General features: G+C 44.1%; 1 protein-coding gene across 1 annotated transcript in view; it reads right to left on the reverse strand.

The window, feature by feature from the left end:
* Positions 1-15000, reverse strand: part of LOC143288975 (uncharacterized) — a 58409-nt gene that overhangs the window by 38064 nt on the left and 5345 nt on the right. Inside the window, exon 2 of the mRNA XM_076597691.1 lies at positions 8655-10712. Within this exon, the coding sequence (XP_076453806.1) occupies positions 8655-8811 (157 nt within the window). The 5' untranslated portion in view covers positions 8812-10712. The remainder of the gene's footprint in view (positions 1-8654; positions 10713-15000) is intronic.

Genomic DNA, 15000 nt, shown 5'->3' on the forward strand with positions numbered 1-15000 from the left:
TCAGCCAATCACACGATCGCAGTTCATAAACGTCAGCGAACCCATATACGACTACTTGGACTGGTATGAAGACGATAAGGGGGGAAAATAGCCCAATCAGAAAACCTGGGTCACAAAGAAGTGGCTGACGGTGATTGATATTAACCGACCCGGGTCAAACACGTAGAGTACTGACAGTTATTGATGCCTACCCACCCAGATTTCTGTGACCAAACCGACTGGAGCTGAGCTGTTATTGGCTTTACGCTCACCCCGCTGGCAAACCAGTCACACGTCTTTGATGATTTGTCAATCGGGCCATTATTGTCCACCCTCGCGAGGTGTGTGTGGGAGAAGGTGGGGGACGGGGGGGCTGCGTTCAAGCCATATCTGTGGAGTAAACCACTGTTCGAAAAAAAACAACTTGGATAGCTCATTGGCCAGGAAAGCTGAAGCCAACTGGACGCCATATTGTTTCTCGTATCCGGCCGTCAGTCCGTTGACAAGTCGTCAGCTTACTGATTGAATTTTCTGAATTGTAAACGTGTATCTTCGTGTTATGCATGCCCCTAGGACATGCCAAAAGTTGTGTCTTGATTGATATCTGCCAATGGTTTATTTACCAAATTTATTACAGGAAAACCGTGCAGTGACACGTAGAGGAAACTTGCTGTCGAGGCACACACAGGAATGTCAGCTTAGTTAACGCCGCGAGCCAGTGAAAGATTGCCGTGAAGCAGTCATCGTAGCCAGCTGAGCGCTCGGCTACACATATGAAGTTACAGCTTCGCGCTGTACTGACACGAGTGGCAAAATGGCTGACTGAACACTTCCTCTGGCTTCAGTTAGCAAAAGGGCTCAAAGAAGGCATGCCGTGTCCACCTATTTTAGATCAATGGGAGTAAACATGTAGATTTGACATCTCTGATGACTGGTGTTCTGGACGCTAGTCATTCGGATGAGACGATAAACCGAGGTCCCGTGTGCGGTATGCATTTAGCGCACGTAAAAGAACCCACGGCAACAAAAGGGTTGTTCCTGGCAGAATTCTGTAGAAAAATCCACTTCGATAGGAAAAAACAAATAAAACTGCACGCAGGAAAAAAAAAAGGGGGGGGGGGGGTGGCGCTGTAGTGTATCGACGCGCTCTCCCTGGGGAGAGCAGCCCGAATTTCACACAGATAAATCTGTTGTGATAAAAAGAAATGCAATACAATGCAAATAATGGTGTAGAGAAGTCACTGACTCGAATTTCACACAGAGAAATCTGTTGTGATAAAAAGAAATACAATACAAATAATGGTGTAGAGAAGTCACTGACGCTATTTCCTAACTGCCACGCTATACCCGACAGTCTAACCATGTCAGAAAATTACATCCACCTGGGCCATCAATGATCCTCCCCGCAATGTGCTAATTAGGGCGTATTAGTGGAGTATTTGTGGAGTATTAGTGGAGTTAATTAAAAGCCAGTGCACTGGATAATGGGTAGTTTGAGTTGCTAAAGATTACGTACACACAATCATTTGCCTTTTTTTGGCCTTTGGGTATAAATAGCGTCCCCACCTTCGCATTATTTTCTTTATTTACACACACAGACACAGACACAGACGGACACACACACACACACACACACACACACACACACGCGCGCGCACGCACACACATTTATATATATATATTTTTTTCTTTTCTATTTGTGGCGGTCAGGATATAGCCGTGACTGACTGGATTGCGTACACACATCTTTGTACAGATGTACGTTTTGGTGTACCGTGGTTATATTTAGGCGTATGCTTTTAACTCTTTCCATACGAACGGCGAAAGAGACGACGTTAACAGCGTTTCACCCCAATTACCATCATCCAAATATTGCAAGCGGAAGGCTCTTATACTGAAGACGTGAATGTTGACAAAGAATACCACAATTCTGACGACGGAAGCTAAAGGTTGGGTCATTGAGACACCCACTGGACATCCGAGGGGTCTGTGTAGAGGAGAAGAGAGGACTGGCCGTACTGAGTCAGTTAAAAACCTTCGGTTATCTTAATATCATTCTATTAAATCCTTTTCGTTTATGAAGTGTTTTCATCTCTACAATATTCCTGGGCTACAAGCAAAACAGGAATCAACCTTACACCAGCAAGCGTGTTCTACTAGTTCCAGTTTCACTTTCTCAGTTTCAGTAGCTCAAGGAGGCGTCACTGCGTTCGAACAAATCCATATACGCTACACCAGCAGCGTAACCTTCTCAATGAGGCGTCATTGCGTTCGGACAAAGTCCATAATTATAATTGTACTTGTATTTGTATTTCTATTTATCACAACAGATTTCTCTGTGTGTGAAATTCGGGCTGCTCTCCTTAGGGAGAGCGCGTCGCTACAGCACCCCCCTTTTTTTCTTTTAAAAAAAAATTATTTCTTTTTATCCCTGCGTGCAGTTTTATTTGTTTTTCCTATCGAAGTGGATTTTTTTATTAAGAATTTTGCCAGGAACAACGCTTTTGTTGTCGTGGGTTCTTTTACGTGCGCTAAGTGCATGCTGCACACGGGACCTCGGTTTATCGTCTCATCCGAATGACTAGCATCCAGACCACCACTCAAGGTTTAGTGGAGGGGGGGGGGGGGGAGAAAATATCGGCGGCTGAGCCGTGATTCGAACCATCGCGCTCAGATTCTCTCGCTTCCTAGGCGGACGCGTTACCTCTCGGCCATCACTCCACTCCCCCTCTCACACCCACCTGTGACTGGGTATAAGACTGGGATCCGCGTGCAGTTTTATTTGTTTTTCCTATCGAGATGGATTTTTTTTCTTCAGCATTTTGCCAGGAACAACCCTTTCGTTGCCGTGGGTTCTTTTACGTGCGCTAAGTGCATGCTGCACACGCGTCTCATCGGCTTATCGTCTCATCCGAATAACTGGAAACTCAACTTTGATTTTCCAGTCAAACATAGGAGAGAGGGAGAGAGCGGGATTTGAACCCAGACGCTCACGGACAACTGTATTGGCAGATAAATGGGTTAACCATTCTGCCACCTTCTTCTTCTGCGTTCGTGGGCTGCAACTCCCACGTTCACTCGTATGCACACGAGTGGGCCTTTACGTGTATGACCGTTTTTACCCCGCTATGTAGGCAGCCATACTCCGTTTTCTTTTTGGGGGGGGAAGGGTGTGTGTGCATGCTGGGTATGTTCTTGTTTCCATAACCCACCGAACGCTGACATGGATTACAGGGTCATTAACGTGCGTATTTGATCTTCTGCTTGCATATACACACGAAGGGGGTTCAGGCACTAGCAGGTCTGCACATATGTTGACCTGGGAGATCGGAAAAAATCTCCACCCTTTACCCACCAGGCGCCTCTACCGAGATTCGAACCCGGGACCCTCAGATGCCACCTCCTTCAATGCCCCAGCATTCCTTTGTTTGTCCACCGTTCACATGGTAACAAAGACACATTCTAGTCCATTCGATTTATTCCGTTCTATTCTATATCTCAAAACTGAAACACTGGCAACCGACTCTCGCTAACAGATCATTGTTGTGGCTTTTACGTCCCAGTCTACTGAATCATGTATATGTTTTCAAGGCAGGAAAAGCCTTCAGTGTGCGCGTTCGCTTTGAAGCTGCACCACACAAAGGGCTTTAACTCTCTCCATACGAACGGCGAAAGAGACGACGTTAACAGCGTTTCACCCCAATTACCACCATCAAAATATTACCAGCGTAAGGCTCTTATACTGAAGACGTAAACGTTGACAAAGAATACAATTCTGACGACGGAAGTTAAAGGTTGGGTCATTCAGATACCCACTGGACATCCGAGGGGTCTGTGTAGAGGAGAAGAGAGGACTGGCCGTACTGAGTGAGTTAAACCCGCAATACAATATACACAACGATGCCTCTCCCTCTGAATCATGTATGGAGTTGAACTCTGACAATCTCTGGGCACTTTCAGCTTCAAAGCCACATCCACATCGTGCAGTCGCGCTTTCTGAAATAACGCGCGGTTTTAAGCCGCTAGAGTCAGTGTAGGTTGCTCTGTTTGAAGCTACACAGAACAATGTCTTAAATGCGGGTTTACATCTCAGTGTGTTTAATCCATTCAATCCTGGGTAGTTTACAGCCCTGGGCGGTCCTCTACGCAGAAAAACTGCAGAAAATACACTGTCTATCCTCCAAAATTACACGTGGACGCACCCGGAAATACTGTAGAAGAATAAATATTATTAGTAGTAGTATTTTTATGTATTTATCTATTATTTTTTATTTGTTTATTTTATTTTATTTATTTCATTTTATTTATTTTTTTTAATTTATTTATTATTTGTGTTATTTTATATCATTTTATTTATTTGTTGTTGTTTTTTTATAGAATTTTTATTTTTATTTTTTCTCAAGGCCTGACTAAGCGCGTTGGGTTACGCTGCTGTTCAGGCATCTGCTTGGCAGATGTGGTGTAGCGTATATGGATCTGACCGGACGCAGTGACACCTCCTTGAGCTACTGATACTGATACTGATACTGATACTGATACCGATACTGTAGAAGTTCGTTCACGTTCTTTGCGATTTATGCATATCTTGCCTTGCCTTCGCCCTCAGCTCCGTGGGGGACCGTCCTGGCGCCGCCATGTTGACTCGTGCATTAACCCTCTCCATTCTGGACGATCATGTGTGTGTGTGTGTGGACTTTAAATGCATATCTAGGAACACGAAAAGCGTTTTAACTCACTCAGTACGGCCAGTCCTCTCTTCTCCTCTACACAGACACCTCGGATGTCCAGTGGGTGTCTCAATGACCCAAGCTTTAGCTTCCGTCGTCAGAATTGTGGTATTCTTTGTCAACATTCACGTTTTCAGTATAAGAGCCTTCCGCTTGTAATATTTTGATGATGGTAATAGGGGTGAAACGCTGTTAACGTCGTCTCTTTCGCTGTTCGTACGGAGAGAGTTAACTCACTGGAGGTGGCCAGTCGTGTCCCCTTCTCTCTCCTCGCTCCACCCCCGCCCCCCCCCCCCCCCACCCCCGCCCATCAAAGAGACCCCATCTAACGTTCAGTGGGTGTCTGTCTGAAGTGCCCGGCTTTTTGTTTTTTGTCGTTAGAAATGCCGTGTTCTTTGAACTTCATCCATCTCTTCGATGCGAGAGCCTACCGCTTTGTAACATTTTTATTATGTTAATCAACAGCCGTGAAACGCATTCGTTGTCGCCATTTTTGTCATTCGCACGAAGAGAGTTAACGATGAAGCTGTTTGATAATGAAACAAACAGGATAACTTTACATATCATGGTCATGAATAAATATAATAGGGATGCGAAATATTGTATTGCATTGTATTTGTATTTCTCTTTTTTTTTATCACAACAAATTTCTCTGTGTGAAATTCGGGCTGCTCTCCACAAGGATAGCGCGTCGCTACACTACAGCGCCACCTTTTTTTTTATTTTCTGCATGCAGTTTTTGTTTGTTTTTCCTATCGAAGCGGATTTTTCAACAGAATTTTGCCAGGAACAACCTTTTTGTTGTCGTGGGTTCTTTTACGTGCGTTAAGTATGAGGTTGGACCTCATTACAATTAAAAGACTTTTTCTTTTGACGGGTTAACTGCTGCTGTGACAGACACAGATTTCTTTCAGGTTAAAAGTTCTTAATCCATTGCAAAGATACTTAAACCCACCTATTAAAGATGACGGCACAGCTAAAACATGGTTCAATTCAAGTCAGCTCAATTCAATAAAAAAACCACTTTATTGATCCACGTGTAAATTAACGTGTGCAATGGTTGTCTCATCCAATGCAGTTTTATCAGAATCATCATGAAGTGCCTCCAAACATCATCATCTTCGATGAACAGACCATAAATAAATAAACGATCATGAAATGCCTTCTTAAAGTCTGGTCATTTTCATATGAAAAATATGGAACTTTTGCTGAGAGGTGAGGCAGAATTCCCACTTCCCCTATCTCTTCAGGAGCCAGTTGCACTGCTTAGTTCCAACTTATTGACAGTTACACGTGACTAAAATGCCTACGTTGACCGAACTACGCCATTGGTCAGTTCCATACTACACACAGTTAGTAGCGGGGTTACGACCATACTAGGCTCTTCCGTCCGAGCAATGCAACTGGCTCTAGTGCAATAGACGGGCGCCATAGCCAAATGGTTAAAGCGTTGGACTTTCGATCTGAGGGTCCCGGGTTCGAATCACGGTGACGGCGCCTGGTGGGTAAAGGGTGGAGATTTTTACGATCTCCCAGGTCAACATATATGCAGACCTGCTAGTGCCTGAACCCCATTCGTGTGTATACGCAAGCATAAGATCAAATACGCACGTTAAAGATCCCTGTAATCCATGTCAGCGTTCGGTGGGTTATGGAAACAAGAACATACCCAGCATGCACACCCCCGAAAGCGGAGAATGGCTGCCTACATGGCGGGGTAAAAACGGTCATACACGTAAAAAGTCCACTCGCGTGTACGAGTGAACGTGGGAGTTGCAGCCCACGAACGCAGAAGAGAGAAGAAGCTCCAGTGCAATAATCGGGGGCCCCGCGCGGGGGTCAGGGAGTTAACACTTTTTGTTGGTTTTGGCTTCAGCGTGACGTGATAATTTCACGCATGAATTTCTCAACACGTCCCGTTGTTTCTTGACCTTTTTCCTATTGTGTCGACTCAGTGATGTGTGTGTGTGTGTGTGTGTGTGTGTGTGTGTGTGTGTGTGTGTGTGTGTGTGTGAGTGTGTGTGAGTGTGTGCCAGTTTATGTGTGTGTGTGTGTGAGAGAGAGAGAGACAGAGAGAGAGAGAGAGAGAGAGAGAGAGAGAGAGAGAGAGACAGAGAGAGAGAGACAGAAAGAGAGAGAGAGAGAGTGTGTGTGCGCGTGCGTGCGCGCGTGCGTGTGTGTGCGCGTGCGTTCGTGCGCGTGCGCGTGTGCGTGTGTGTGCGCGTGCGTGCGTGCGCGTGTGAGTGTGAGTGTGTGTGTGTGTGTGTGTGTGTGTGTGTGTGTGGCTTGCAAAATTGATAAAGAGTGGAAAAGTTGTTTTTCATTCTCCTTCACTTTCTTTCTGTATTTTCTCTTTCCTTCTGCGTGTTAATAATGTAAACTGGTTTGGGAACAATAGTGGGCTTGCGTGCTGTGTGTGTGTGTGTGTGTGTGTGTGTGTGTGTGTGTGTGTGTGTGTGTGTGTGTGTGTGTGTGTGTGTGTGTGGTGTTTATCCTGGTGCAGTAAAAGCTACATCCGATACACGCCGAACTGGGTGAAAGGATTACATTAAATTTCTAAGATAGAGAGATAGATAGAGAGAGAGAGAGAGAGAGAGAGAGAGAGAGAGTATGAGTGCGTGTGTCTGTGTTTGTGTGTGCGCGTGCGTCTGGGTGTGTTTGTGTGTGTGTGTGTGTGTGTGTGTGTGTGTGTGTGTGTTTTACTATATGAAAAGAGACTGAGTTTTCCCAATCTTACAGTGAAAAAACCACTACCTCATGTTTAATGTACACAATGCAATACAGTACACTTATACAACACATTGCAGTACAGCACAGTTCAGTACAGTACAATGCAGAAAAACACAATACAACATAACACAATGCAATACAACACAATACAACGCAATGCAATACATTTGTATTTGTATTTCTTTTTATCACAACAGATTTCTCTGTGTGAAATTCGGGCTGCTCTCCCCACGGAGAGCGCGTCGCTACACTACAGCGCCACCCATTTTTTTTTGTATTTTTTTCCTGCGTGCAGTTTTATTTGTTTTTCCTATCTCAGTGGATTTTTCTACATAATTTTGACAGGAACAACCCTTTTGTTGCCGTGGGTTCTTTTACGTGCGCTAAGTGCATGCTGCACACGGGACCTCGGTTTATCGTCTCTACAATACAACGTGATGCAGTAGAGTACAGTACAGTTCTTCTTGAACAGCACAATACAACACAACACAACATAATGCAGTGAAACACACTGCAGTTCAGTACATTACGTAACAGTACAGTTTAGTTCAATACAGTACACTACAGTACAGCACAGTACAATACAACATTACAATGGAATGCAGCACAATACAATGTTATGCAGTACAGTACAGTACAGCACAATAATGTACAACACATCACAGCACAATGTTATGCAGTATAGTACACCGCAGTACAGCACAGTAAAGTACAGCACAGTACAGCACAGCACAGCACTACACAATGCAACACAGCACAGTACAGCATAGCACAGCACAGCACAGCACAGCACAGCACAATTCAGAAGAACAGAATACAGCACAACGCAATACAACTATATTACAATACAACGCAATACAAAGTTATGCAGAACAACACAGTACAGTACAGTACAGTACAGCACAGTACAGTACAGCACAATTCAGAACTACACAGCACAACGCAACACAACATAACACAATACAATGCAACGCAATACAATGTTATGCAGCACAATACAATACAACACAGCGCAGCACAATACAGCAAAGCATATTACAGCACAGCACCAGTATACAACACAATACAATACTTGCGACACTATCACCATCACGGCCACGCACACACACACACCCTACCCCCCACCCCCCACCCCACCCTTTCCTCATCTTCACCCCCCCCCACCCACCCCCACGCCCCCACACACACACACGCCACAGTCCGTCCACACACACTGACCTTTGTAGCCACCGTGAGGTTTGCGGCCGTTTTCCAAAGGCTCGCCATTGGCCACGCCATTTTCTGACCACCCATCGAAATTCAGGTCCAGGTAGCGAACCTTGCCTCGACTGTCTCCGCTCTTGGGTCGCCTGGCTAGGGACACTTCGGCCTTCATGGTCAGCGGGTCTTTCTTCTTTCACGTTCACAAACACTGGTGGTCGACACTTTCGGTTTTGTTTGTTTGTTGTTGTTTTCCTAACCTTTGAGTTATTGTTGCAACGTTTGCTGTTCTTGTTGTTGTTTTGTTTGTTTGCTGTTGTTCAATGGTTGTTGCGAAATTGTTTTTTTTTTTTATTGGTGTTCTTTAGTGATTGTTACAGTTGTTGTTGGTGGTGGTGGTGGTGTTCTGTGATTGTTACAAAGTTGTTGTTGTTGGTGTTCTTCTGTGATTGTTATAAAGTTGTTATTTGTGGTGTTCTGTGATTGTTACAAAGTTGTTGTCGTCGTTTGTCTGATGGACTCCTCATTAAGGTGTGATTGTTTCAAAACCGTTGGTGCCAGCAGCCTTGTCTTATCGGCTGTTCTTGTGTACTTCATTGGAAGTTGCATTGGCGCTTTTTTTTTTCTTCTTTTATCTTGTTAGGCCAACCTTTTCACAGTTTTGTCCAGTTTTTTTTTCTTCTTTTAGTCCCACTTGTTTTGATCAACAACACACAGGAACTTTCAAAAGTGCTGGGTGGTTTTAATTTATAAAGCTACTCAGGTGTCCACATCTTTCGTTCGTGTGTTGCTGGTGTTATTAAGAAAGCACTGACACTTTACAAAGTTTGTGTTCGAGTCATATATTTTCCACTTGTCTTCCTGTTGTACATATTCTACGTCGGTTTGGGAATGATTCACAATTTCACGTGTTCACGAAAAAGCACGGGCAAATTGGAAGTTCGTGTTGAGGTTGAAATGAACGCCCCACATGGCCTAACTTGTCTTCGCGTTTAACAAACGCAGATGCCAACATCTTATCAAAGGAATATGTATGCAAATACTCAGCACATACACTCTTCAGAGTTTCGTAACAGAGCCGATAGTTTATCAGTCGATGACATCACATGAACTTTCTTGTTGTCTGTCGTCAGCAGCATTTATCTTGGATGTTATCAAAGAAACATTTTCATCAAGGCTTCCTACTTGGTGTAGGCAACCCTCAACACACTCAGCTTTATCGATAGTTTGTTTTCATTGTTTCAACACGTCCGACAGTTTTCCTTGTAACTGTGTATGGCACACAGACAATGGTACAGACAAAAGGAAAGTCTTGAGTCTCGATTCTCACAGTTCACACACGAAGATACACAACACACACACACACTTTGAGACAACTCAAGAAGTCGTTTCTGCTCGGTAGCGCTGTTGATTTGATGAATGATGACTGTTCACATTGCTTTGTTTTCCAGTTGGCGTTGTTCACAGTTGGCGTTAGTTTACGACTTGCGTTGCTCTACAAAACGCGTTGTTTTACATTTGGCGTTGCTCTTCAATTCGTGCTGTTTTACACTTGGCGTTGCTCTTCAATTCGTGCTGTTTTACATTTGGCGTTGCTCTTCAATTCGTGCTGTTTTACAGTTGGCGTTGCTCTAGAATTCGCATTGTTCACAGTTGGCGATAGTTTATAATTTGCGTTGCTCTACAAAGCGCGTTGTTTTGCATTTGGCGTTGCTCTAGAATTCGCATTGTTCACAGTTGGCGATAGTTTATAATTTGCGTTGCTCTACAAAGCGCGTTGTTTTACAGTTGGCGTTGCCCTTAAAATCCGCTTTGTTTTCCAGTAGACGTTGTTTTTAAAATCCGAGTTGTTTTATAGATGGCGTTGCTCCACAGTTCTCGCTGTCTTACAGTTGGCGTTGCTCAACAATTCGTGTTGCTTCGCAGCTGGTGTTGTTGGCAGTTGACGGCCGGACGGCAGTGGTGGCGGTGCACGTGGTCACTGTCGCTGGTCAGTGTGGTGGCGAGGGGGGGATGTGTGTGGTGATGGTGGTCATGGCGGTGCTGTCCGTGTTCCCCTTCACTGACCGCTCCTTGCTGCACGTGCACAGTCATTCACACACACACACACACATTCATACATACACAAACATGCACACACGCGCGCACACATACACATATACTCACACACACACGCGCGCGCATATATGCACACACACACACGCACACGTGTTATTATTACTATTATTATTATTATCATTTATCATCATTATCATCATCATCATCATTACTATTATTATTATTATTATTATTATCATCATAATTACTATTATTATTAGTAGTATTATCATCATTACTATTATTATCATTATTATTATCATTATTATTGTCATTAGTAGTAGTGGTATCATTGTTATTTTATTATTATTATTATTATTATTATTGCTTTGAAGACTCTTCGAGTCGAAGTACACAACTTCTCTCCCCAAGTGGGTTCAAAGTTTTTTTCCTCTTGAGTTTTGTATCCCGTTTTGAAAGAACCCAGGCAGTCAAACTTTTTTTTTTTTTTAATACCCTATTATTATTGTTGTTGATAAGTTTGTTTGTAGTCGTAGTGGTAGTAGTACTAGTATGGTGATGACCGTCGTGATGGACTGGTTCTGATGATGAATATGATGGTACGAAACTTTCTGAGTCAACAGACCCACCACAGTTTGTATTTTTCAATATCTGGAAGATAAGGCGCCAGCACTGAACGACTTGACTGAAGTGAAAGCTTCTCCTCCTCCTCTCCTTTTTCTCCTTCCTCTCCTCCTCCTCCTCCTCCTTGTCACAACCCACAAGGGGTTGCCCATGATCCCCCCACACCTTCCCTGACTAACTAACACCCCGACAACACAAAACACAGAGACATAGATAATTCAGCTCAGTTCTTTACTATTGTTGCACTTGGAATATCCTGGTCCAGACACACAAATTTAAACACTTAATTACAGCAACACTCTTTAGTTACACCATAGTAGCATGACCACGACACAGTAAGCCCTAGTAACGGCAGCACAGATCTACGCGAAAAAAAAAAGTCAGTTCACTTGAACCTAAATCAAGTTCGTCCATTGAAGACCAGTGTCGCTGAACCGGCCTCAGTCACATGCCTGCAGAATCGGAGCGTGTGGAATGGGATGAGGGACTGTGGGTGAGGACGTTGGAACATATGGGGGTCTGGGAAAGGAGTGGGAGTGAGGGAGTTTGGAACGGACAGGGATGAAGTGGAATGGTGACCACTGAAAAGGCGAATCCTGGAGTCCCGTCGGGGTGGCAGTCAGGGGGAACCCACAGGAATAAATCACAGGGAACAAATCTGTCACAAGACTCCCATGTCTCTGTAGCCTATGCTCTAACTCGTTATGAAAGAGTACCCCACCCTCTTCCTTTCCTTAAGCAATACACATTACGCCAAGTAGGCGAGTAAGTGGATATTGATGCAGTCGCTTCCACACAAAAAAACTACCAATGCCAAAAAGTACAGGAACCGCCCATTATTGTTTCTCATAATTAAGGAGTAAAACCTGCATATAATATGCAAGACACATTTACTCTAAATGACAATTTGTCGTTATTTACAATGCTAGTTTCGAACTGCAGAAACAAAACTCGAGGTAATATTACAAATCATCGTACTACATTTCTAACACGACACAAAAATGTTTTGGGAAATTTAGACACAGTTTTCATTGTAAAGAAGGTATATTTGAAACAATAAATCGAGCCGAATACATGTCAAAATAACACTTAACAACCTCATCAATTCCCCTCCAAAATATCTAGAAATAAAAGAATACTGGATTTAAAAGATTTCCGTTAAAACAATCCCAAAAATGCAAACAAATGTCACAAGTTACGACACTACCACCACGAGGGCAAACTAACTATACAGCTCCCCCCCTCACCTGTCACCAGGAATCAGGCACACCACTGGCCCAGGAGAGAACACAGAACACAGATCCACACAGAGGCAGAAGGGGGTCACACAAGAATCGAACCCCACGACTGTCCAAGAGGGCACCCAACAGCTCGCTTGCTGGAACGGCGACCCTTCTCCTTCCAAAGCTCGGCACCAAAGGCAAAGCAAAACTCTTCCTTCAAACCGACGTGAACTCCGAACTCATCTCAAGAGTTAAGAGCGAGAAGAACTAAGGACATGTCAGACACGCATCACGACAGATTCACGTGCTTCAGTTCGGAACAGAACTGAGCACACAAGAGAACCATAGAGCAAAAAGGGGGAGAGAGGAGGGAGAAAGGGAGAAGGGAAAGGGAGAGGGAAAAGGAGAGGAGGGGAAGGGAGAGAGGAGAGGGGAAAGGGAGAGGAAGGGAGAGGAAGGAAGGAAGACGAACACACGAACACACGCAACAAATGAATGCCACGAGCCGTGACACTCCTCTTTCTCCTTCTTCCTCTCCTTCTCCTTCTTCTCCTCCTCTTTCTCCTTTTCTTCTTCTTCTTCTTCCTCTCCTTCTTCTTCTAGTCTCCTCCTCCTCCTCTCCCTCCTACTCCTCTTCCTCCTCCTCCTCCTCCTTTAACCTCTTCTTCTTCTCCTTCTTCTTCTCCCTCTGCTCTGTAAAGAATCACCAATTTCTCTGTTGACTATAAATTTAATCTCACGTTAATATTGATATTAGCGTTATTTTACAATATTATGTATTTGATTATTTATTCGTTTTATTTCATTATTTCATCACTTACTGTTTATGAATGTTTGGTTTGATACAATTGATAATAATGGTTCATCAGCCGTCATGTTAAAATTGAAAGTGCAACGTTTCGAGCACAATGTAAGCTTTATGTTAGTTGATGCTGCTTTGTCTGTGTTTGCATTGTAATCATGTATGTGTACTGTGGAGCAATTTAAAGATTATTTAAACCAAGAAGCGTTCACCAGATTCCCCCAAGCCTGTCGGCTGTGTGTCAAAAACCTGAGTCTGTGGAGTGATGGCCTAGAGGTAACGCGTCCGCCTAGGAAGCGAGAGAATCTGAGCGCGCTGGTTCGAATCACGTCTCAGCCGCCGATATTTTCTCCCCCTCCACTAGACCTTGAGTGGTGGTCTGGACGCTAGTCATTCGGATGAGACGATAAACCGAGGTCCCGTGTGCTAGCGCACGTAAAAGAACCCACGGCAACAAAAGGGTTGTTCTTGGCAAAATTATGTAGACAAATCCACTTCGATAGGAAAAACAAATGAAACTGCATGCAGGAAAAAAAAAAAAAAAAGGGGGGTGGCGCTGTAGTGTAGCGACGCGCTCTCCTTGGGGAGAGCAGCCCGAATTTCACACAGAGAAATCTGTTGTGATAAAAAAGAGAAATACAAACACAATAAAATCAGAACACACCACAATACACCACCACAACAACAAACACAACAACACAACACAACCACCACCACCACCACAACACCACCACAGCAATAACAACACAACACAACATAACACACAAACACCATAACAAGCAACAGTATACAGCACCACCACAAGGTCACCCCCACACCACCACAACAACAACACACTACACAACACAACACACCACACAACAACAACAACACACTACACAACAACAACACAACACACCACACAACAACAACAACAACACACCACACAACACAACACACCAACACCACAACAACAACACACTACACAACACAACACACCAACACCACAACAACAACACACCACACAACAACAACACACCACACAACACAACACACCAACAACACACCACACCACACAACACAACACACCAACACCACAACAACAACACACTACACAACACAACACACCAACACACCACAACAACAACACACTACACAACACAACACACCAACACCACAACAACAACACACCACACAACACAACACACCAACACCACAACAACAACACACTACACAACACAACACACCAACACCACAACAACAACACACCACACAACACAACACACCACACAACAACAACACACCACACAACAACAACACACCAACACCACAACAACACACCACACAACACAACACACCACACAACAACAACACACTACACAACACAACACACCACACAACAACAACAACACACCAACACCACAACAACAACACACCACACAACACAACACACCAACACACCACAACAACACAACACACCACACAACAACAACACACCAACACCACAACAACAACACACTACACAACAACAACACACCACACAACAACAACACACCACACAACACAACACACCACACAACACACAACACACATTAACACCACAACACACAACAGAACACCAACACACTACACAACACAACACACCACACAACAACAACACACCACACAACAACACACC

This window comes from Babylonia areolata, chromosome 13 (genome assembly GCF_041734735.1).
Source record: "Babylonia areolata isolate BAREFJ2019XMU chromosome 13, ASM4173473v1, whole genome shotgun sequence".
Lineage (NCBI taxonomy): Eukaryota > Metazoa > Mollusca > Gastropoda > Neogastropoda > Buccinidae > Babylonia > Babylonia areolata.